Source organism: Eublepharis macularius, chromosome 10, assembly GCF_028583425.1.
Source record: "Eublepharis macularius isolate TG4126 chromosome 10, MPM_Emac_v1.0, whole genome shotgun sequence".
Classification (NCBI taxonomy): Eukaryota; Metazoa; Chordata; class Lepidosauria; order Squamata; family Eublepharidae; genus Eublepharis; species Eublepharis macularius.
The window spans coordinates 12,899,498-12,923,340 of record NC_072799.1 but is presented as its reverse complement, the minus strand read 5'-3'; the positions used below and the strand labels follow the sequence as shown (position 1 = coordinate 12,923,340).

The window sequence follows — 23,843 nt, the reverse complement described above, 5'->3', positions numbered from 1 at the left end:
AAAAACTCTGTAGCGGGCCGCATGTGGCCCACGGGCCGCAATTTGCCCACCCCTGCATAAAAGGAATCAGGAAGTCGGGGATATGAAAGACCTGAGATCCTGGAGAAACACTGCCTGTCCGAGTAGGTAATACTGATCTCGATGGACTGATTTTTTGTGTTTGTCGGTCTCAAGGATGCGTGCTCTTTCAAGGCAGGTCATTCATCATGGTATTGCGGAGAGACTCCTCAACACACATGACAAAAGTACAGATGCTCGTAATTTTGTTACTATGCCACAATGCACAAGAGACACAGTGTGCCTGCTGGAGACCAGAAGCACCCTTCCCCAGCTAGATAGCATACAAAGGCAGAAACAACACATTGGAAAAGGGATAAATTTGCATTGTTCTACAATAATAATAAAATGCCACCCAGTCGCAACCCACTTTCGGCAACCCCTCCTGAAGTTTTCAAGGCAAGAGATGATCAGCCAACCCTGCTGAGTTTCCAAGATCTGACAAACTCCAGCTAGCCTGTGCTATTCAAACAGCTACACTGAGTTCTAGAGACCCCTGTTTATATCAGCCTTGCACTTGATGGGAGAAGAGAAAAACAAGGATGAGAAACAAGACTGAGGAACAAGGGATGTCAACAAATGGATGAATCGAACAAGACAGGACACACACACTATATTATGCATTACATATAAAATCTTTATTGCTTCAAGATTCACCATCAACTTATTAAAAACCAGTACCTTTGTTAAAGCAATGTTTTCGTACCATAAACAAATCCAACATGCTCAACAAACTGAGCAATTTCCTTTGAAGCAGATATATTCCAAATAGTACAAAAGTGGGGCAGTTAAACCAAACACGGAAATTTTGAGATGCTATTAGGACTCCCAGTGGCCTATATGCTATTCTGTTCAGCAATGGATGAAGCCTTCCTACAGCCTATGGAGACACCCTTCAACTTAAGTGGATCTTCCTCTAGTGAAAGAGACACTTAAAATGGGCTGGGCAAAGGCTTCGCATTTTGCTGAGGAGAGTGGTAGAATACAGGCCACACTACCTTTTGTAACACCAAACCGGAAACAACATCTTCCAAATATTATTTAAACAAAGAGTTGTTCTATATAGTTTCTTGGATTTTTAATTGCAATGGATAGCACCAGTGGAAGTTTTTAGAAAATTTTGCTTCAAGTATTTTTCCAAGCACACACATTTCCGGGAGCTGGCACAGGTTTAAGTAATTGTAAAACAAAACAAAACCCAGTACCTTGCTTCTTAAAGAATCCTTTCTGAACATGAGTCCATGTACAAGCTTGAAACACAAATAATTCCCATGCTACTAGTTTCTGGACAGCCAGCCTTCAGGGTATGGAGCAAAGGGGTAGGTAGGTCTTCCTTCGCCCCCACTGCAGCACGGGCATTCTATGGGTCCATTTGGTCTAGGGGGTTTTCTGCCAAATACAGCAGAGGCAAGAATAGAATTTCCTGTCCAACTGAAGCTGAAGACAATCCCTAAAATACAGCATGAGGCTAGTTGGTTAACGTGAGGCCCTGCTGCGCTGTAGTGCACCCAGACGGAAAAAAATAAGATGCTGTTGTTTACCTCTTGGTGTATTTGACAATAGTAGAATTTAACATTGCCCTATACAATTAGAATTTTTGAAGATGCGTTTAAGTTTGGCAAACACAGAAAGGCCATAGATAAATTTAATCTGAAATGTAATACAAAGGTTACTGAAATGGCTCTTCAGAGGGCGAATACTTGGAAATAAGTGACGCAATCCTTTGTTACTATTGTTACTAAAAACTGCTTGAGCAATGTGTTATTTGCAAACAGTTTATTCAGAAAGGTCACTGACAGCAGCGGGGGAAATCCTGACATGAACCCCACCCCCAAACACCATTTTAGCCCCAGGCCACTAAAAAGAATGTCTGTACAGGTCTCGAGGCTCGACTTGAACTTTGTCCAACGGGCAAATCTGATTTATATTTATTTAATGCATTTATATACAACACACTCAATTTAAATCAATTCACTTGGCAGCAATATATTCTTTAGGCATTGCAATTAAGGCATAAATTTTGTGACTTCCCCCTAAATATTCACAATCGCTAGACTGAAGAAAAGTCGTCTAGAAAAATAAAATAGGTTTCCCACTGAGCCAGCAGTTATATGGCACAGTTTGTGTTTCAGACACAGCAGTCTGAAAGAAAATCCCCCCAAGGATATAGAAGATTAGATTATGTACCCTTTTTTTCCAATCAAACTAGTATGTTCATGACAGCTCAACTAAAAAACCCAAATGAAGTAAAATAAACCTCACTGATAATTATAGGGTTGAGTTTTTTAAAATAGGTTTTCAGTATCTGGAATTTTTCAAATTTTGCCTAATCCGAGACGTATCTTCGCTGAAAATGCATGAGGTTTGCAAAAGCATAACCAGATCTCCCCTACCTTCCTTCTCCAACAAGCCCTTCTGAACCCAGGAAATTTTATTACCAAAGTTGAGGCTCCTGAGCGTGGGCTGGGTGGCTGCAGAAGGAACGGGGAGGGGGAATCCCTCTTTCCTTCCTCTTTTATGAGCAGAAAATTGCTCATGTAAGAGACAGTAAGGGCAATCTCATTCTCTTCCACTTCATCACTTCAACTGCCTCACCTGCATTACAAATTGTCCGCATTTGTCCTTTGACGTGGTGAATAAATTTCTCCAGATCTCAAAATGGCTCTGGGGGGAAGGAAAGGTGAGGAAGACCCCTGACTGTCAAATGCCTTTTGCTGCTTTGCAGAATGCAACCTATAGTATATTTGGCTTCCCCCTAAATATTCACAATCGTAAGTTCTCTCAATTTTCAGTTATTCATAGACTATCAAAATTATTATGAATTCATTTTAAAAAATAAATCAAGACTTTTTTAACCCCCACCCCCTCCCTGGTTTAAAGAAAAAATTGCACTAAGTGAAACAGCAGTTTATGTTACAGTATCACATTTATGGCTTGGAAGCATTTGCCACTGGATCCATGATTGTATTCTGCGCTCTTTTGAAACCTCCTTTGGTGATCACTTCTGCAGCGGTTTGTAGAAATGTTTCTCAATTTATCAATGGGAAATACTTCACCATTGAGACCAAGCACAAAATTAAGTGTATGTTGATTGGAGAAAGTTCACAGATTTCTTATGCAAATAAATCTATATAACACATGAAAGTGTAAAAAAAAAAATCACAGTCGGGTGAGTGGTTAAAAGTTTGTGGAATCTACTTCTGGCTCAAATACTGCCATTTCCAATGCTGCGAGATCCAGTCTAATATCCCATAATCTGCAGCACATAAAGAATGCCAAGGTTATCAACAGTCACACACACGTTGAAATCTGGAGACACGTGGAGGTATTTCAGATTGGTTCCATTTGTGTAGAATGTTTGTAGGGGCTCACCAGTATCCACATTCCACCACTGCAAGGAAGAGAATAATGTTTCCAATTAGAAATAACTTAAAAACTGAATATTGTATATTAGCATGTTACAGATAACATCAAGTCCTCCCCACACACAGCCCTTACAAATATGATAAAATGATAAACACAAGTATGAGCCTTTGTCACACACTGGTTTCTGAACAGGATGACTCAGAACTATTGTGCTACAACCTGAAAATTTAGAACTTATGCTAAATCTTTAGGAGATAGTCTGCTTGTAACCAAAAAGTAATGTACAAGCAATTTATGATCTAGATAGCGATCAATGAACCAATGAACACATAAGGTGTTTTCAAATAAACAGGGGGGGGGGGAGGGCTGGATCCCGTCAAAAAGATCCACAGGTGCAAGAGAGGAGGTAATTCCTCCCTCCTATGGCAGCCCTCTAACTTTTCCCTCATGTGATTCATGGGGACAGAATTTCAGATGGCATTTAGGGCTGCTGGGGGCAGGGGGGAGGCAGGGAAGTTGTGTTTCTAGGCATAGAATTCAACCCACTGTATTTTTCGGCACTATTTTATTGTGCTTACCTTAACGTACCCCCCAGACGAAACAAGCATCTTACTATCTGGAGAAAAGCAAAGGTCTGTTACCCAGCCTCCATGTGCTGATTCTCCATCATCAATTGAAGTACGGGTACAGAGGTGAAGCTGCTCACCTCTTGAAACATCCCAGATCTGAGACATGAACAATACAAAAACACATATGCAGCATACCATTAGAAACATTCACTGAGAATCGTGATTTCAAAGGTATCTTCAGACCATAAATGCCTATCCTATACCTAAACTAGCTAGACAGATATCTGTCTAGATTTGGGGTGTGCACCCAAAAAAGATTTGGTTTTCCCGCTTCGGGTTTACCGAAGCAGGAAAAAGATTCAGGAAAACCCGCATCTCGACGCAGCTTCGGGTATTTAAACTGCTTCAGAAAGCTTTGAATAGAGCGGCAGCATCCACAGCACTTTTCTTGCTGTTTGCAAACAGCAAGAAAAGTGCAGCTTTCAAGCTTCCCGCCTTTTTTTAATCGATGGGAGGGGGAGGAGGGGGTTGTAGTGACTCTCTACAACCTCCCCTTCCCCCTCCCATCAGGTGAAAAAAAGGCAGAAATACCAAATCATTCTGACTTGGGCCCGACTCAGGTTAAAAACCTGAATTGGAAACTCGAAGCGTACACCCCTAGTCTAGACTTTTCTTGAAATTCTGACAATTCATCCTAATATTCAGGTTAAATGCACCATTCTGACATCTAAACACATTAATTCATGTACTTTTTTTTTTTTACAGATGTTCTAGCATGTTTTAGGAAAACTTAAGAGAAAAGAAACAATTATAGTTAATTGACAAATCTCTGAATTGACAAACCGTATGTTGTGATCGCTCTGTAATCTGCCCTGAGTCTTTTCAAGAAAGGCAGACAAGAAATAAGCAAATAAATAAATACACCTGGAAAGCCAGAACCAGAAGCCAAAATCTGAAGTGAGTTTGCAAACCCATTAAACACGGAATTGGATCCAACCACTTTTTTTGCTGATGTAAAAAGGGAGGTCCCCTTTCACTACCTGGAAGAACAAAAGTCATGTGGAGCAGCAGCTGTGGCCAGGAAAGGAATTAGGCAATACTGAGCGAAGAAGCTGGCTGGATCCAACCCATTATCAGGCCACCTCTCTGCCTTCAGAGTCTCTTGCATTGTGGAAATGTGAATAAATTTATGAAGCTGAGTGTCAAAGAGAAAGGATGACAAAAATAAGACTCGCAGCTCTAAATCATGTCTTAAATACAATGTCTAAACTGAGCCATGTCTCCCATTAATCTTTTTTTCTTAACTCTGGCTGGCACTTTTGTTACAGCTGTAATTGACCTTGAAATCAGTTGATGCCCCAAACTTTATGTTGTCATCCAGAGGAAATGTTAGTAGTATCAAAGAGATGAAAACACATTTGTGCAAATCTGTGATCTGTACAGTTAACTCACAATTTTTAAAATGGCCTCTATCCAACCACGCTGTTTTCTTAATGGAGGCTGCAATTTTCACCCATTCCTCCCTCTTCTTGCAGCAGCACACTGAATACCCTCTGCAAGCTCGCTCCTGGAGGGTGGGAGCTGGTGGTCAATGGACGTTTGAGAACAGCATGTGAGCAAAATGGGGGATTGGAGGAAATCACTGCCCCCTCTTAAGAAAATGTGTTCGCTTCAGTCTTTAGAATGTGTGGCTGGACACAGGCCAGTAATGTTTTTACACTGAATCATTAAAGAAATGGTTTTTAAAATATTACCCGTATTTCTCCATTGTCATCTCCTGTGGCCAACAGTTCATTATCAGGGGAGAAGGCACAGCATCTCACACAGCCTTCATGACCGCTCAACTTGTGAAGAACAGATGAGCTTTCAAAACTCCATATCTAGGATTTGAAATTTGAATCATAAAATTTCATTTAAATATCAGCACTATTCAATTCACACCCACTCTGACTACAGAAGACATTTGGATCTCATTCATTCAACAGACAAGGAGGGAAAGCTGGAATGTCCCACACAGTTATTATAGGATGTTTGCAAAGGTCTGAACTGGGCATTTATGCATTTCTTACCTTAAACCTGGGGTATGAATTCTAAGTTATCAAAATAACCAGCACCTAATCACAAGCCATCGGCTCATATAAAACACTAGGATCTGAAATGTGCTTCTTACCCATTTGAACTGAGAGAGGGAAAGACCTGCATAGGCAGCAAGAAGTCTGTAAACAGGACAAGCTGTTGGATTGATGATGTCCACATACCTGTGTACTTGTGGAGCACGTGGAGAAGTTGTATTCCTTGACGAAGCAAAGGATGAATGAGGACAGGGAAGGCATAGGAGCCTGGCACTTTACCTGCCTGGTAAGTTGTATGGGGAAGGGGACACGTGACTCCATTATGCCCTGCATGGATTCTTCCTCACACAGGCACTATGCCTGGTGTGGACTGGATCAAGCCCAGCTCGCTTATTTTATTTAGAAGAGTTGCTCTCTTAAAGTAGTCAAGCTCGAACTGATCAGGCACCTAGCTAGAGTTAAGGATTTCTTAAAACCTACTGATTTCAATGGCAGAGACTCGGGCATGTGTTTAAGTTTCCCACTGAAATCAAGAGGATGTAAAAATATTTATCTTGGGATGGATTGTGCTCTACGTTTTATATGCACACAAATGTTAGCGGTAATTCGTAAGCATTTACTAACTTTGGCGGTCTTGTCAGCAGAGGTAGTAGAAAATCTGGTGGCATCATTTGAAACATCACAAGAAAGAATGGTGTCTTCGTGGCAAATAAGGTCTCTTTCCAATTCCCCAGTAACTGCGTTCCAAATCTGCAATATTAAGAAATACCAATGAAAAATTCTGCTAGTACAAGCTTCTCAAAAGAGCACAACTCAAGAGTCTTGCTTTTCTTTAGAAATGTTTACTTACAGATAGCTTTTTAAGAAGTTTCAATCCACGAGTTTACTCATGACTCCTCAATTACATATTAGTTGCCCAATTAATAACAAAAATATAAATAATATTACTTTGCTTTAACATTACTGGGTGGATTAGCTCTTTTTCAGATTTGAATGTATGTTAGATTTTAACTAGCGCCTACTGATCAGTTCTAGAATAATGTTTAAAGCCTTTAATAGTTCAGCTTATGATTTTCACTATTTTACTTATTATAGATGCAGATTTTGCTTGGGGTGCAAGTATTTATTTAACACATTTACATTCTACACTCCTCAACAGGTCTGGCTACCAAGACAGATCACACTAAAATGATAAAATTATACAAAACACATTAAAAAACCCTACCTTTATTGAAACGCCCAGCAAAAATCTTAAATGTCACAGTACATACTTAAGCAAAAGAAGCATAAATAATAAAATATCCTAAAAGAGCTAAAACCTACAGTAAAGCTACATCATAATTTAAATTACAAAATGTGTAACCTGGCTTCCTGCTGTCATCCTCAGCAGCAAACAGATTAAAAACATACATAATAAAATCATGTATTAAAATCATTAAAACAAAGAAAACCCTCTGCATCATTAGAAGTAATCATTATTCATTAAGGCATAACCAAGCAACAACCTTGGGTATTTACCTTAACTGTCCCATCAAATGACCATGAAAGAAGCTTAGAGTGTTCCAGAAGCCTGAAATTCTTGACAGGCTCCTTATGGCCTTTCAGGAGAACAGATTCATCCGTTTGCCAGTTCCAAACCTGATTTTAAAAGACGTGAAAATGGATTATGCATACATAAGAAGCTGCTTTATACTGAATCAGACCACTGGCCCACCTGTGTCAGTCCAACCCACTCAGACTGGCCGCTGCTCTCCAGTGTCTCAAGCGGGGGGGTCTTTCACATGAGACCTTCTGCATATAAAGCAGCTGCTCTACCACTGAGCCACAGGCTACCCCCAAGGGAGGGAAATTCTTGCCTTATCTTTGACTGTGTTTCTTTCAAGGGGAAAACAGTCTCCGGAGTCATTCAACAGTATGATCCCTAGCACAACCTTTCGGTGGTAACACCCTCCACCCGTTTTTCACTAGTGGAAAAGCTGATTGGATCCAACCCATAAATTACAGCTTACGATGACATCATGGCGACAACTGTCCGTTCTCTAAAGTGATTGGATGGCTCAGCTGATACGTATGCTTTACGGTTTTTATTCATAAGGTGTGACAAAACTGATGCTTAGGTCTCAAACTAGGTGAAATTATTCCTCATTACAAAACGTCACATGCTACAGTGTAACGTCCTCCCTCACCCTTACATATTGCTTTATTACACTCACGCACCCGCACATATTTTTGACACACACACATCTGTCATAGCAACACCTTAATCAGGAGAGTTGCTGGGGCGTTTAAATAGGGTTCCCTATTCTGAGCGACTCTGCCAATGTGGCTCTGGCCGAAATAGACACTCTTCAGCACTGTCACTATTTGAATGTAATACTCTAAATGCGGCAAGAGACAGACGGGTCAAGCCCTCTATCCAGGACCCAGGAAGTATAGAGGACAATCTGAGGCTCCTCTTAGCAGGGGTGGATTTTAATACTACTTTAGCAGTAGCCAAGTTCCTCTCCCAATTGGTTAAAGAAAAAACTTGCTAAATTTTAATATTATACAGATTATATATTAAAAGATTGTTTCCTATTTTAACTCTAATTCCAGTGTGGTACTGCTCAGAGCCGAATAGGCTGTATGAGCAGTATCATTAAAGTAAAGTAAGCAACACCTTAAAAAGCAAGTTATTTAATTTTTCATTGTTATACTTTTACATACAAACATAATTTACACGTATAAATTATATATAAACCATACCCGCCTACAAAAACAGAGGTGCTTCTTTATAACTGCAAATGGTTACAGCTGGACCCCTAGGGTGGGTCCAAACCTCCTCTGGCTGAACAAGGGAACAACAATGTCTTCTCAAGCAAGACAGGTAAGTGGACAGAGTTCACCTGATTCCCTCTTCCCATTGTACTCTCTTGTGCTGCAGTCCACACTGTTCCCTCGTGAGCAGCTATTTGGGGGGCACAGAGCGCGGCAGTACGAAATGGGAGGCGGCAAAGATCCATTCCCCATTGGTAGTTTTTTGGACCCAAAATGTAGTTGGCAAACCAGTCCTTCCTGCTATTCGTAACCGGAAACTGTACATGTAGTGTTAATTCTAAGGCAATTAACTAGTTTAAAAACAAAATTCTCTTAACACTGTAAAATTATCTCACTAAAATAAGTGTTACTAGAGATTAGAAACATACATTTTCATACCTTATTCTAAGGCAACAAATTCTATAATGGGGTAATTAGGTGAAGATAGTAACTAGAATAGTTCTCAGTAATTTCAACAACTTTTGGCTGACCTCACAGAATTCAAGCAAAGCACGTATGTCTTGGGACTACACTCACATTCTTCAGAAACACTACACTGTAACAAATAGCTATTTAAAATGTTTCTGCACCTGTATTGTCGAATCATCAGAACTGGTAAGAAGGGTATGCCCGTCAGAAGTAAACTGGCAATGTTGTACAGCTTTCCCATGGCCCGTTCTGGATTTCACAGTTTTTCCACTTGACAAGTTTAACACCTTTCAAAAGGAAACCAGAAAATGGAGCTTTGTGAGTTTACTTACAGTCACACCAAATGATAAGCAGCAAAGTCATTAGAAACACAGCTAAAAGGGAGACAATTGCGTAGCCTGGAATTCACGTTCCTTGAATAATTCACAGACACAGGAAATACTGAAAAGTAACCTGTATGGGAATGATTGAAACAGTTTTTTTTTATTAGTATCATTATGAAATGCATAATAAGGTCTGAATTTAAGGAAGTCATTCAGGATTTCAGCAACTTTACCTTTACTGTCCCATCCTCGCCTCCAAATGCAGCCGTTTGCAGATCTTCACTTAGGCAACAACAACAAGTAAAAGGCTCCTGTGCTTCAGTCTGACACAGAGTTTGGCCCGTGCATCCATTAATTAGCTGCAATGCAATGCATACCTGGATGTTATTATTGCACAACATCCTTCAGTTATTAAGAGACAGCAAGCCTGGGAAAACCACCTGGCCCCATTCTCTACCTAAAGTGGTTCTCCGTAAGAGGTAGTTGGAGAAGATGGAGGATCTGCATAAACGTATTAGATTGACTGAATACCCAAGAAAGAGAGATGGAGAACAGACCCCATATGAAAGCTAATGATTATGAAGCTGGACTGTTTTGTAGATATAACTGAGATTAGTGGAAGTTTATGTAAGACTCATTTTTATGTAAACTGCTGTATCTGCTAAAGTTTGGAACAAAAAATGAAAATTTATTTATTTAAAATATTTGTAAGCTCATCTTTCTCCTTAAAGAGTCAAGACTCAAGTCAACTAACAACAAAAATACAATAAAACAATATAAAATCACATAATTAAAATCCTGGTTATCGTTATCAAAAGATACACTGTACAGAACTAAAAAGAAGTTAACACTTCTCACAAACTTCAAATTACTAGTTTGGCAAAAGTATTAATGTTGAACAGTTCATGTTTGGATCTCTTTAGGTGAACCGGTTCTCAAGGCTGTAGAAAGCCAAAAAACAGGCAAAATACTTTCTAGGACTATCCTCAATTTGCAGTTTTGCAAAAATCATTTATGTACAGATCAGCCATTCTAAATTATTTGTGCCATTCATTCTGGGAACAGTGCTGTGAAAAATCGTCATCTCTCCATGCTGTTTATCTACGCACAAATGGAAGAGAGCAAGAATCCAGTAGCACCTTTAAGACTAACAAAATTTGTGGTAGGGTACGAGCTTTTGTGAGCCACGGCTCACTTCTTCAGATACCCTACCATTAATGTTGTTAGTCTTATAGGTTCTACTGGACTCTTGCTCTTTTCCGCTGCTACAGACTGACTAACATGGCTACCCATCTTGATCTATCCATGCATAAGTATCCTTATTTATCTGTAAGTATCCATCAAGCCCACAGCAGAAATGATATCGAAATCCAGGCCAAACTGATGACATTATTCACTGGGAGCAGAAGTACCTGCAAACGCTTCAGACTATCAGTGGCTAAGATGATCACTTCATTACCCGGAAACGAAACATCTATTTCAGGCCTTAACACAACTGCAAAGGACTTGCACACCTTATTGGTCTCCCAAATCTGTTAAAAGATACGAGGCAGAAATTTTTGCAATGTCAAAACACATGCACAAACTGGAAGTTTAAATTTAGGACTGCATGTATTCTTAAAATGACTAATTTCCTTGCCTTTCGTGTATTAAGTTATTTAATGCTGAAATGAGCATTCATGTACAATCTATAATGTGAATGAACACAATTATCTCATAGGTTTCTTCTTCTGATCTCCGAGAAGAAAGAGGGTTTGCTACTTCAAGTCCCATAATTTGCCAAATGAATTTAGAGAGAATTAGTAACAGGACTTTGGTCATGGCAGCACCTACATTGACCAAAGGAAACCTTCACAGCCACCGCCCTTGCCGTGTTCTAGTTCTACCAGCAGGTGAAGATGCTCTTCTTTGCAAAGGCCTTTTGCTATAGGGCAACTGTTACTTATTCGCTGATGCATGTTTTCTTATATATTATATTTATATCTTGCCTTCCTACTCATATAAATAAAGAAGGTAGGTTACTTTGTAAGTACTCCTAAGCATAAGAAAGAGTGCATTAATGGAATAATTGATGAAAGTAAGACAATACGTGCTCTTCGAATTCAATTATCAAGAAGGAATATATCATTTGCAACAGTATTTTAGCATTTATCCAAATCTGGCAGTTTCATGGTATTATAATTCGTTATTTGACTTATAACTCACAAGAAATACATTCCTTGGAATGTTGTGGTACAATGAGAAAACGAGGAGACAAACCAACTAATCACACATTCTTGCCTGTTTTTTTAAACAAGCAGAACAATGCCCACCACAGGCAGTGTGGTGTAGTGGACAGACTGTCAGGCTAGGATCTGGGAGCCCCAGGTTCCAATTTCTACTCTGCCACAGCAACTTGGGCCAGCCACACACTCAGCCTGTCCTACTTCACACAGTGGATGTCATGAGGATACAACAGAGAACCATGTTTTAAGCCTCTCTGGGTCCTCCAGGCAGAGAATAGTTGGGTATCAATATCAAAATAAGCAAATAATTAAAAAGTTAACTTACTCTTATTGTCTGATCATCCGAAGATGTCAGAAAGAAAGACCCGTCAAGTGAAAATGTCACAGAATGTACCCAACTCATATGTCCTGGACAGTCAGCTGTTTTCGAAAAGGTTTCAATATCCCATATCTAAAGCAAAGGAAAAAAATTTAAAACTACATATACTATAGGAAAACATCTAAAATTAGCAGTTTCTAACATCTTTTGTATCTTGGGGTATTGTGCTACTCCAAGAACAACTCTCTTTGTGGAGAGAAAAATATTCTCCAGGTTATCAGGAAGGGACACCAGGTTGTCCTGGAGAGCTGTATTTCTAGAGAGCTTAAAATGCTTTCCCAGATCAGTGTTTTCTTAATAAACTCACGGGTATATTTTTACCCCAAAATGTTAAATGGGCTTGAGTAAAAAGGTACCCCAATGGCAACAGACACAGGTTTCTGGGGTTCTTTTGTACTCCAGATACTTCTTTGTTTTCAGAAAGCAAACACTTAGAGTAACCAACTGGTGACATCATTTACTACTGTACAGGTGACAATGTCCTAAGAAGACAGAGTTGTACAGCCAATTCTCTACTCCTCCTGCCAAAAAAAGTGCAACCAGGACAGGAAAATAACTCCAAGCACAGGTTCATTGGACTACCTGGACACTCTCTCCCAGTCTGACCTACCTTACAAGGTTGTTGTTGCAAGGCTTAAATGGAAGAGGGGAGAATGATAATGTAAGTTGCTTTTGCTCCTGACTTGGGAAGAAAAGCAAGATACAAATTTGTTAAAAAGAAACATCTTTGACCAGAATGTAAGAACGGCTCTTTTGGGTTTGCTGGAAGCGACCCAAGCAGTTCTTTCTGCAGCAGAGGATACTCCTCAAAAGTTTTTTGGAAAGATCTCTAAATCACTGACTGCATGAGCCAACTTAAAAACCCGTGTTAACTGTCCACCAAAACAATGGGAAAGAGCTCAGGAAGATTGTTTAAAACGTAGTTAACTTACCTCAACAGAATAATGTGATAAAGCAACCGCTACCATTTGACTATTGGGACAAAAATCGCAGTACTGAATAGTGCTGTGGCAGCTTATAAGGATCTCCGCCAATAAATCACCGCTCTTGGTATCAAACCTCTGTAAAGCACAATAACCATTCTAAGACAGCAGTTCTAATCCTATTAAAGAATTATGTAACTTACATAATTATGCAGACTATTAATATCAGTAACTACTAAGATCATTGCCAAAACCTCTGAATCAAAATAATCACTTGTGACTTCTTTTAACTTGACATCACTCTCTTCAATAGTAAACTGGCTGCATCTGTATGGATGGTGAAAGAACAAAATCCCACGTAAGGGTCCAATGAAGACAGAGCAGGAGTTCGCCCAAGTTCTTAGCACTGCTTCTGAAGTGATTCCCGACCAATGGACAGCATGGCTGACCATTTCTGAACTATTTGAAAAATTAAAAGGGCACAATCAGAAGTCACAGCCTCTTTTTCTATCTTCTTTTTAAAAAATAGCTTAGCTGACCATTATTTTTTTTTTTAATTAATAACAAATAATAACAAACCATTTACATAAAATGTAAAAGCTTGACTACAGATACAAATTTGGCAACAGTCCTTACATGAGGGATTGGTACATACACAATTAGTAGTAAAGATGAGAAATAAATACATTGCTCATTCAAAGAAGTTTCAAAAGATTATTTGCAGATATCAAAAGTACTCTACAGTGTGCCCTTGTATTCATCTCCAGGTAGGTATTTTACAAATCATAGGTTTTGTTAGGTAACAGCTGTATGAATGCAGTCCAATTTTACTCATTATCAGATTGTTGTAATAAGTTATCTCTAGACATATATTCAATAATTGGGTCCCATTTGGTTGCAAAGTTTGTTTTGTTATTTTTAAACACAAACTGGAAACAGGATGGTGACCTATTGAAGAAAGCACATCCATTTCATGGCAATTCATTACTTACAAAAAGTTTATTTTTGGCTGCCGCTATTACTGTAGCACCATCTGATGACCAGCAGCAGCATTTCACGAACACTTCCACATCATCGTGATATTCATCTACATTCCTGAAGAAGTCTCTCATGTCGATAGTTTTCAGTTCATTTGCTGAACGCACGTGCCAAAGCTGCAAGAAGGAGCACGCTAGATGAAGCCTTACGGAAATTAAATTAAATGCTATTCACTAATCTTTAGAAAGTTTCACCTTCCAATAGTTGTATTATGAATATATAGAGCGGTGTAGTTGCTAGAGAAACAGACAAACTTGGGCAACGCAGGTTTGATTCCCCCCCCCCCCCGCTCATAAAAGCTGGCTGAGTGATCTTGGGCTAGTCACACACACTCAGCTCAACGTACTTGTTGTGAGGAAAAAATGGAGGAGAAAAGAACGATATAAGCCACTTTGGGTCCCCACGGGAGAGAAAAGTGGGGTACAACTGAAGTAAAATAATAAATCAATAGATATATAGATGGAAACAAAACAAAGATTACTCTCTCCAGTGACCTGTGAGAATTATAGCCAAGTATCTTCTTTCAGTGTCAAAAACGAAATTGAAGCCAAGTTGTTGTTGTTGTGGGTTTTCCGGGCTGTATTGCCGTGGTCTTGGCATTGTAGTTCCTGACGTTTCGCCAGCAGCTGTGGCTGGCATCTTCAGAGGTGTAGCACCAAAAGAGGTGTATGTGTAGGAATGGACAGCAGTCACATACATGGAAGGAAGCAGGACATCCTTTCAGAGGAGACTAAATCTGCTTCCTGACCCTGGTGAAATCTGCTTTTGAAAAATCAAATCTGCACCCATCCACAGGGCCGCATCCTGAGATTCTATTTCATGATTATGCAACTGCATAATAGAACACTGGTGAACTGGCATATAAGTGCCAGAGGTATTTTTTAAAATGGGTGTTTTTATTGTCTACAGTGGTTTTTTTTTACACAAGCTGTTTTTGTGTTTATATTATGCTATATTCAATGGAGAGATATGTATGTATGTATGTATGTTCTAGAGCCAGTTTGGTGTAGTGGTTAAGACTAGAGCACAGGACTCTAATCTGGAGAACTGGGTTTGATTCCCCACTCCTCCACCTGAAGCCAGCTGGGGGACCTTGGGCTAGTCACAGCTCTCTGGAGCTCTCTCAGCCCCACCCACCTCACAGGGTGTTCTGTTGTGGGGATAATAGTAACATACTTTGTAAACTGCTCTGAGTGGGTGTTAAGTCATCCTGAAGGGCGGTATATAAATCGAATGTTGTTGTTGTTATTATTAATGTTCTAAATAAATAAATAAATAAGATGTGTATGAATAATAGTAAGAACTACACTTTTTCAGTTTTGCAAAGGAGGCTTAAAGATACAGGCACAGGGTACAGTTTTGCAGTGCTTAAGTGATGAGACTGGACATGGGAGACTCAGACCCAAATGCCCTGAAGTCATAAATTCAGGTGCAACTGCTGCAAAAATAAACAAGACTAAGAACGGTAAAGCATGTTATACCATGAAAAAAAGCACTATAAATAATTCATGTAGGTATGGGTGTGGGGAAAGATGCACAGAGCTCCTATCATGAAGTTCCCAAGAGGGCAGTTTAATCAGAAAGTAGCAGAGAAAATTCTTCCAGACTACTCAAAAGAAGATGGAACAGGAAAATGGCAGAGCTGGTAGGATGGGTGGAACTCATCTGATCAGTGGCTTCCCACTGAGACTATATCCCTAATTGCTGGTTAGACCATGAACCAAGCGGAAAACCCTCTTTGTTTGTGTACAGGCTTACCAGCACTTCAGTCACATGTCGAAGGATTTGAGATGATTCCACCAGTTCAACTATCACAGCGCCGCTGTTTCGTGTCAGGAAAAGGCAATGCATGATCTGCCCCCTAGACTGGCCTATCGACATCTGATGGAGCAGTGTAGCTCAGATGTCCTAGTTTCTCTCCTCTCTAGTAAAAGCTGGAAAAATAAGTGCCCTGTGTACAGCAAGAAGCCACAGGCACAGTGCAGAATAGTAATCTTTGCTTTTGAAAAGCTATTGTCTCATTTTATTCTCAGAAGAACTCTTTCAGAGATAGGTAAGACAGAAAGATAATGGCATCTGAATAGAGAAAATGCTATAAAAAAATCAAGATACAAGTCCAGCAGCTCCTTAAAGGACAGATTTCCAGGATACAGGTTTTTGAGAGCCAAAGCTCCCTTCCTCTTGGAAACTCATGCCCTGGACATCTAGCTGGTTTTTAAGGTGCTGCCAGACCCAAATCTTGCACTTCCACTGCAGACCAACATGGCTACCCACCCGAAACTATAAAAATCAAAATGCACTGGATGTACTGATGATATGGAGTCTCAAAGCATACCTTTAGAGTTCCATCTGTTGAGCAACTAGCCAGGTACTTGTCATCGGGTGAGAATCTGCAGTGAGTAACAGAATTTTCATGGCCAAACATTGTGTTACGACAGTATTTCTTGTTCAAATCCCAGAGCTGTATTCAAAAACAAAAAAGGAAGGAAGGATAGGAAGAAGGAAAAGAAGGAAATGAAACCACAGAAAGCTATTTTAAAATGCGGCTACTGGTAAATTTCACAATGAACAACATATTTTCCTCTATCCAACCCCTTCTTTTGAGAACACAAAGTATTTTGTTTGGAAGAACGGAAAACAAACAGTGCATCTTTGCATCCTCTGCTCTACTGGCAGTTCTCTTCCCTTAAGTCTTCCTCTTTCCCTTCCGCTTCAGCATCCCACCTCTAACTACGTTTTGTAGATCAGGAGCAATAGTAGTAGCACTGAAAAAGGCGGCCCAGATCTGCAGATGAGAGGAAGCCATGTGGAAAATGCCTGAAACCCAGCCAGCAAGGGTCAAGTGAAGGATCCTTGAACAGACAAGGGGAAAGCAAGGACATCACAGGTAGGCAGTAAGATTCCCAGAAGCACAGCAAATCCAGATCAGAAAAGATACGTACGTAAGAAGCACAGTAGAACTAGTACGATTTTGGTCCAGTGGGACCTAGGGGGGTGCAATTCGGGTTTCGGATTTGGGAAAAATACCCAAATCGATGTGCAAAGATTCAGGACTTCTGAATCAGGCCCAGCACGCTGGGCTCGATTCGGAAACTCCGAATCAAAGCTTCCCCAAGCAATTCGTATTGCTTTGGGTCAAGGGTTTAAATGCCCCTTTCCTTGTCTCTGCAAAGCAGCAGAGAAAGGGGCATTTAAACCGGGATCAGCTGTTTGGTGGAGAAATCCCCACCAAACAGCTGATCCAAAGGCAAGGGAAATGCCCTTGGCTTTTTCACCCAAGGGGAGGGAGCTCCCTCTGCCTCCCTCCCATTGGATGAAAAGCTCTGCTCTGAGCTTTGAAAAACTCCAAGCCAGTTACTTCATCCAATGAGAGGGAGCTCCCTCTGCCTCCCTCCCATTGGATGAAATAGCCAGCCTGGATACTTCCAAAGCTCAGAGAAATGCTGAAAAGCCCTGCTCTAAGCTTTGAAAAAGTCCAAGCTGGCTATTTCACCCAATGGGAGGAAGCTCCCTCTGCCTCCCTCCCATTGGATGAAATAGCCAGCCTGGATACTTTCAAAGCTCAGAGCAATGCTGAAAAGCCCTGCTCTGAGCTTTGAAAAAGTCCAAGCTGGCTATTTCACCCAATGGGAGGGAGCTCCCTCTGCCTCTTTCCCATTGGATGAAATAGCCAGCGTGGAGTTTTTCAAAGCTCAGAGCAGGGCTTTTCAGTGGTGCTTTGAGCTTTTAAAGTTTTCAGGCTGGCTTTTTCACCCAATGGGATGAGGGAAAAGGTGAAAAAGCAGACAGCTCCCGCTGTGATGTTCTGTATGCTCCGAATTTTTACGGAGCATATCGAAGCGGCTGAAATGCCCTAATCCCAAAGCGGCTTGCTGCTTCGGGTTTAGGGGTATTTCAGATTCTGTTCCTGCTTCAGGTAAACCTGAAGCAGGAAACCCAAATCTTTTCCCTGTGCACACCCCTAGTGGCACCTTAGAGACCAATAAGGTTTTCAGAGTGTTAACTTTCAAGAGTCAGAGCTCCCTTCTTCAGACTAGTAGTGCTTTCACCCCCTCTAGAAAAGGCTACAGAATTCAAGTAGCTCTCAGTGGCTAAAGTGAGAACAGCAAGGCAAAAAAGATTTTCTACTAACTTTGATAAAAGTATCATTCGAACAGGTAGCTAATAGACACAGGTGGGGATCTGAGAGGTTAAACTGGCAGCAGTTGACTTGTTCAGTATGTTCTTCGAATAAATTCACAAGCTGACCCGTTCTTGAATTCCAGACCTAAAAAAGAATATTCAAATATTATGGGATGGCTGACTAGCACATATCGAACACACTCATCTTTATGTTGGGCAAAAGCTTTCTGAAATAATTTTGCATTCAGCTACAAAAAGTTAATCTCCACAGATGGCATAAGAAAAACAAGAGGCATGTTAAAAACGCATTTGGGTTCTCAATTGCAAGAATTAGAAACAGAATAATTTAGGCTTAAGGAAAAAAACTGATTTGCCATCAGTATACTTACTTTCACTTTTTTTTAAAAAAGAATTTTTATTGGATGGGTTTACAAACATAAACATAAAAATCATTATCATTATCCACCCCATTGCATTTTCCCCCATCCTTCCCCCCCCCTTTTTTCTGGTGACTCCCCGCAGTTTTCCATACCCAACTTAATCTAAAAAGTATATTATATCAATTCTTAAAAATTATAATATATACCTATAATATACATACTAATCAAATCTCTTTACTTATCTTAACTATCTACACTATCTATATTACTTATCTTAGTTAAAAATACAAAAATTATATAAGTAATAAGTACATATACTAACTAAAACAAAACAACTATATATATGTATAACATACTATTCCTTACATACCAATTAACTATATTGTCTATATTTCACATATACTCCCTATAACCTTATTACTCATACTTATACTCCCCTGTAACTATACTATACTAATCCATTAAAATACAATAAAATATACCCCTTTTTGAGCTTAAGTAAGTTTCTATCTCCCCTACTTCTCCAAAGACCACAGTTTCCCCTTCATGTTCCACTTTTTCTCCACATATTTCTTAAATTTTTCCCAGCTTAATGTATAGTCCAATTCTTCTTGTTCTTTCAATTTCCTTACTTACTTTCACTTTTTTATCCGCTGAACAAGTGGCGACAAATTTGTCATCTGCAGAAAAAGCGCAGCACAGCACTTCATCATCATGAGCTTTTACTTCTAGAAGCTTTTCCCCACTTTCAGCTTTAAAAATCTATGTAAGTACAAGATAAAAAAATGCTAAAATATTATATATGAGCTTTGGTTTATTTTCAAAACTGTGGTTTGGGCTGACAACGCTAGTGAAAATGAAACAGCGATCTTGGTTCCAAAGCTGAAAAGGAGAACGGGACAATGCCAACACAAAGCGTCGGGAAAAAAATAAATACATGAGCAACCCTAACCAGGATTAGGCGATCCAACAATGGTACATCTGCACCAAGCCTTATTATTTCTAGAAGTTCTGCACATACTGACAGCGTGTACATCAAAACTGGTAATAGCTGATCCATGGAATCAAGTTATTTGAATTCCATGTAAGTGTTCAACCAACAATAATCACAAACTCTTAATACAAACACATCCTGCAGAACATTAACAAATTTATTGAAGAATGAGCTTTCAGAAGCAATGCACTCCAAACCAAAGGTCAGCGTATAGCTGCCAATATTTCTTTCTGTTGTGCCAAAGTATCTTACCTGCAGGGTTTTATCAGACCCACACGATGCTATTCTCTGTCTATCCTGGGAAAAACAAGCATGGTAAACTGCATCCGTATGTGGACGCACTACCAATCGGTACATGTTCTTCATGGATTTTTTATTTCTATATTATAGAAAAACAAAAAAGACAGTATGTACCTTTACTATAGAGATGTAAAAATTATTTCTTTTGATTAAACTTTACCAAGTGACTCATATATTCTTAATTATTAGATGAATTTTTCTTTTATGCATTTCAGCAGACAACATAGCCTTTAGCCAACCAAACTGCAAATTAATTGGGGTGTGTGTCCCCAAACAGAATAAATATTTAAGTAATTGCTTCATCAAAAGTATTCATTCATTTTGCTAAACAGCTTTATGTTGCATGAAAGAGCAAAAAAGGGAGGGGGTTCATGTCTGAAAACAGGAATCTTGCATACACGATATAGAGATTAGCAGTTATATGCTGTCAAGACATTTTTTTACCTGAAGAAAAATACTGAAACTGTGTTTTTTCCCCACATATCAGTTTCTTTCCTCAAAAGTAATTCCTTGACCTATACTGGAAGCAGCTTCTGAAATTAACTGTAAAGGATGGGGGGATGGTCTCACTAACTGCTTCCCGTTCGAGATGAAGCAGCAATTGTTTTTAAAAAAAACCCATACTATAGAAACTCCCTGCACCACATCTGAAGACACGCATGCATGAAAAGGTACTCTTGGACTGGCATCAAAACACACAGAAAACGTTTCAAAAATAGTTCTTTAGTGTCTCTAACTGAAAATGTTTTGCCTGATAGCTACAGAGCAAGTAGACAAATTGTTTACATCTGTGTTGGTCCAAAATTCAAAATGCCAAGAACACAATCCATTTAATTAATACCTTTCTTGGGACCAACCCAATGACACATAACAGCATGTAAGCTTTCAAGTTACAAAATAAAAAGAGGAAAACACACATCTACTAACATCCATTCCACATAAAAGGATCCATTAGCATGTTCTTGTTGCGCTTGTAGTTTTGCTTGCCGATATACTTCCGAGTTTTCGGGCTGACACAGACCTAATTGAATAATGTCTGGAAATGGTTGCCGTCCAAGGAGGTGTCCGTTTAAAGACAGAAATTCCTGGAAGTTTTCACGTACCATTGGATCCTGGGAACAAGACACATCTTACTACAGACACAAACAAAACTGGACACTCTAAACTGATGGACTGCAGTGTAGCCTCCAAACTTAGGGCAAGATATCCCTATGCCTAATGAAGATTTTGCTACTTTTCTTTATCTTCATCCCCTCCTCTTCTTGTTGAAATCAAGACTGAAAGCTCCTTAAGGCAGAAAAATGTATTTTTTGCTTATAAAAATCTCTGCAAATCACCACGTATGCTAATAGTACAAGTGATGTATCATGCTTATTCCACCAAATAAAACCAAATAATATAGCTATAACTGACAGAAATCTAGAAGAGCCAGCCTTATTAAGGTGAACTGAACAATGCAAAAGTGCATGTTCCTAGTTGAGAGGTTCCATTTCCTCCACATTTCTTCTGCTCAGTCAGTAAGCAGCTCTTCTTTCTGCACAGCAGAGGTTCCGCTTCGAAGGTGTTCAAACTAATCCACCAGCACAATGCCAACCAACCACCACATCATCAGTTGTGCGAGAGCTTGGAATGAGCCACCCAATCCTTTTCTTATTTGATAAAATTATCTCAGCCAACTATTAAGCAAAGTGAGAACTGTTACAAGTAGCTGCGTGTTTATCACACCGTACCTTTTGATCCAATATCTGACTATATTCGACATATTCATGAATCAAATGTGCAGGCCCCAACAACTCTGTTTTTGTTTTAATCCAATCTAGGGAAAACATGAGAGCACAGAGTTCCTGTAAACGGGGAGAGAAATAGAGACGATTTGCAAATCATGGTTCAAGTTACTTTTAATTTTCAGAGAAAATAGTATTTTACTTATTTCATTTAAACCCTTTCTTTCTAATGGGGACCCACAGGGGCTAACAATGTTCCCCACAACAACCCTGGGAAGTAGGTTTGGCTAAGGGTGTGTCACTGGCCCAAGATTGCCCAGAAAGCTTCTGTGGCAGAGTGGGGAATTTGAACCTGGGTCTCTCAGATCTTAGTCCAGCTCTTTAATCACTACAGCTCACTGGTTTCTTCTCTATTGGTTTGGATCCTAAAAACTGAATAGACTAGTTAATGCAAGGAATCTCTTCTGCCTCTCCCTTTCTACTGGAGCTTGCTCTTCCGAAGACAGAAGTTCCCCTTTGGTCTTCAGAACTGTGTTGCTGGATCCATCTCCTGTGCTCCCTGAACGTTCACTCCTAAGGATCAGGGGACATTTGGAAATGGTTCAAGGTGCAATATGGGGCTGCAGTGGGAAGGGATAAATCGGCAGAAAGAAAGCAGGGGTGTTTGGGTGCATGAGAGACAGACGGTGACACAGGCAGACTTTCCTCCTTCAGTTCCCAGGGGTATCCCACACCATTCCTGACCCTCCGGAGCCGTTTTTTTTAGGGACTGCTGGCCAAGATCCCCTCCATTAACTCCAGTCTGTTCATGGTTCTTAGGAAGAACCAAACCTTTATGTTCCAAAGTTCCTTCAGAGAACACAAATAGTTTTTTTTTTGAAAGAGCATCATAACTGTGGAAAGAGCTGTGAGTCAGTAGCAGAGCCAGGGCTTTTTTTCAGCTGGAACGAGGTGGAACGGAGTTCCGGCACCTCTTGAAAATGGTCACATGGCTGGTGGCCCCGCCCCCTGATCTCCAGACAGAAGGCAATCTAAAATCTCCAGACAGAGGGGAGGGCAATCTCAACTTCCCTCTGTGTGGAGATCAGGGGGCGGGGCCACCAGCCATGCGACCATTTTCTCCGAGGGCAACCCACTGAGTTCCACCACCTCTTTTCCCAGGAAAAAAGCCTGAGTAGCGCACATGGTTTTGAATGCAAAAGGTTCCAGATTCCATCTCTGGCACCGCCAGTGAAAGAATCTCAGGTAGCTGATGGTGGGAAAGACTTTTATCTCCCTGAGAATTTGGAGAGTCATGCCAGTCAGGGAAGGTCTGTCTGAACAGAAAGCCGCTTCGTATGTCTGTTCATGCCTTTCAACATGTTACAAATTCTTCCACTACCCATACATAGGATGTGACTGAGAAGTTATTTTCAGATTCCACCCTTTCAAAATCATAAATACTGCAAATTTCTCTTAGCGGACTATTGCAATTTCCAGTGAATCAAAATGTGCCAATAAAATATGTGAATGTTTCTTCACTGCTTTACACTGGATCATAGGACAAGGTATTACTTTACACTTTTATCACTGTATAAACGAAAACCTAACTGAAGATAAACTTAAGAATTGTGAACATCATTAATCCCTTATATCAGTTTAAAATTTACCTCATGCATATTGGCACTTGCCATGTGGTAAGCCAGGAAATTATACCAATACATGCAGTCCTCTTGGGATGGAGTGGGTACAGAATGCTTATAATGGTTCTTGTATTGATGAACTGCCTTTTTGTGTAGTTCCTATGAAATGAATAAAACGTTAAGTAAAAGAAGACACTATTCAATTTCCTTTTTCATTTGACTTAGATCCTAAATTTCCACAGACACAAGGAGGGAGAGTCATTTTTGCCAATTCCCACCTCCTGGAGAGAGACCTTAGATTTCCTCCCACAAGCCATTCCCGAGGATTCCTATCCCACAGGAACAGCATTTCGGGAACGGCATTTTGGGATGCTCGGGGACGGAATCTGAACACCATATTCCCCCCCCCCCCCCGCTTGTGCCCACAGAAATTCTAGGTGGGAACCAAGCTATCTGATTGAAAGAAAATATCAAAAGACTAGACCCCAATCATAAAATGCAATACAGATTACAGGCAGTTTATA

At 40.0% G+C, this 23,843-nt stretch overlaps 1 protein-coding gene across 1 annotated transcript in view; it reads right to left on the bottom strand.

Moving 5' to 3' along the window:
* Positions 1-673: 673 nt before the first annotated feature.
* Positions 674-23,843, bottom strand: part of APAF1 (apoptotic peptidase activating factor 1) — a 36,315-nt gene continuing 13,145 nt past the window's right edge. Inside the window, exons 11-28 of the mRNA XM_054989710.1 lie at positions 23,347-23,478; positions 21,704-21,817; positions 20,901-21,085; positions 19,926-20,052; positions 19,316-19,441; positions 18,310-18,444; positions 16,513-16,638; positions 14,132-14,293; positions 13,149-13,277; positions 12,163-12,288; positions 11,025-11,144; positions 9,846-9,971; positions 9,451-9,576; positions 7,583-7,702; positions 6,689-6,814; positions 5,747-5,872; positions 4,002-4,148; positions 674-3,448 (exon numbers count right to left, since the gene is read on the bottom strand). Coding sequence (XP_054845685.1) covers positions 3,299-3,448; positions 4,002-4,148; positions 5,747-5,872; positions 6,689-6,814; positions 7,583-7,702; positions 9,451-9,576; positions 9,846-9,971; positions 11,025-11,144; positions 12,163-12,288; positions 13,149-13,277; positions 14,132-14,293; positions 16,513-16,638; positions 18,310-18,444; positions 19,316-19,441; positions 19,926-20,052; positions 20,901-21,085; positions 21,704-21,817; positions 23,347-23,478 — 2,403 coding nt within the window. The 3' untranslated portion in view covers positions 674-3,298. The remainder of the gene's footprint in view (positions 3,449-4,001; positions 4,149-5,746; positions 5,873-6,688; positions 6,815-7,582; positions 7,703-9,450; positions 9,577-9,845; positions 9,972-11,024; positions 11,145-12,162; positions 12,289-13,148; positions 13,278-14,131; positions 14,294-16,512; positions 16,639-18,309; positions 18,445-19,315; positions 19,442-19,925; positions 20,053-20,900; positions 21,086-21,703; positions 21,818-23,346; positions 23,479-23,843) is intronic.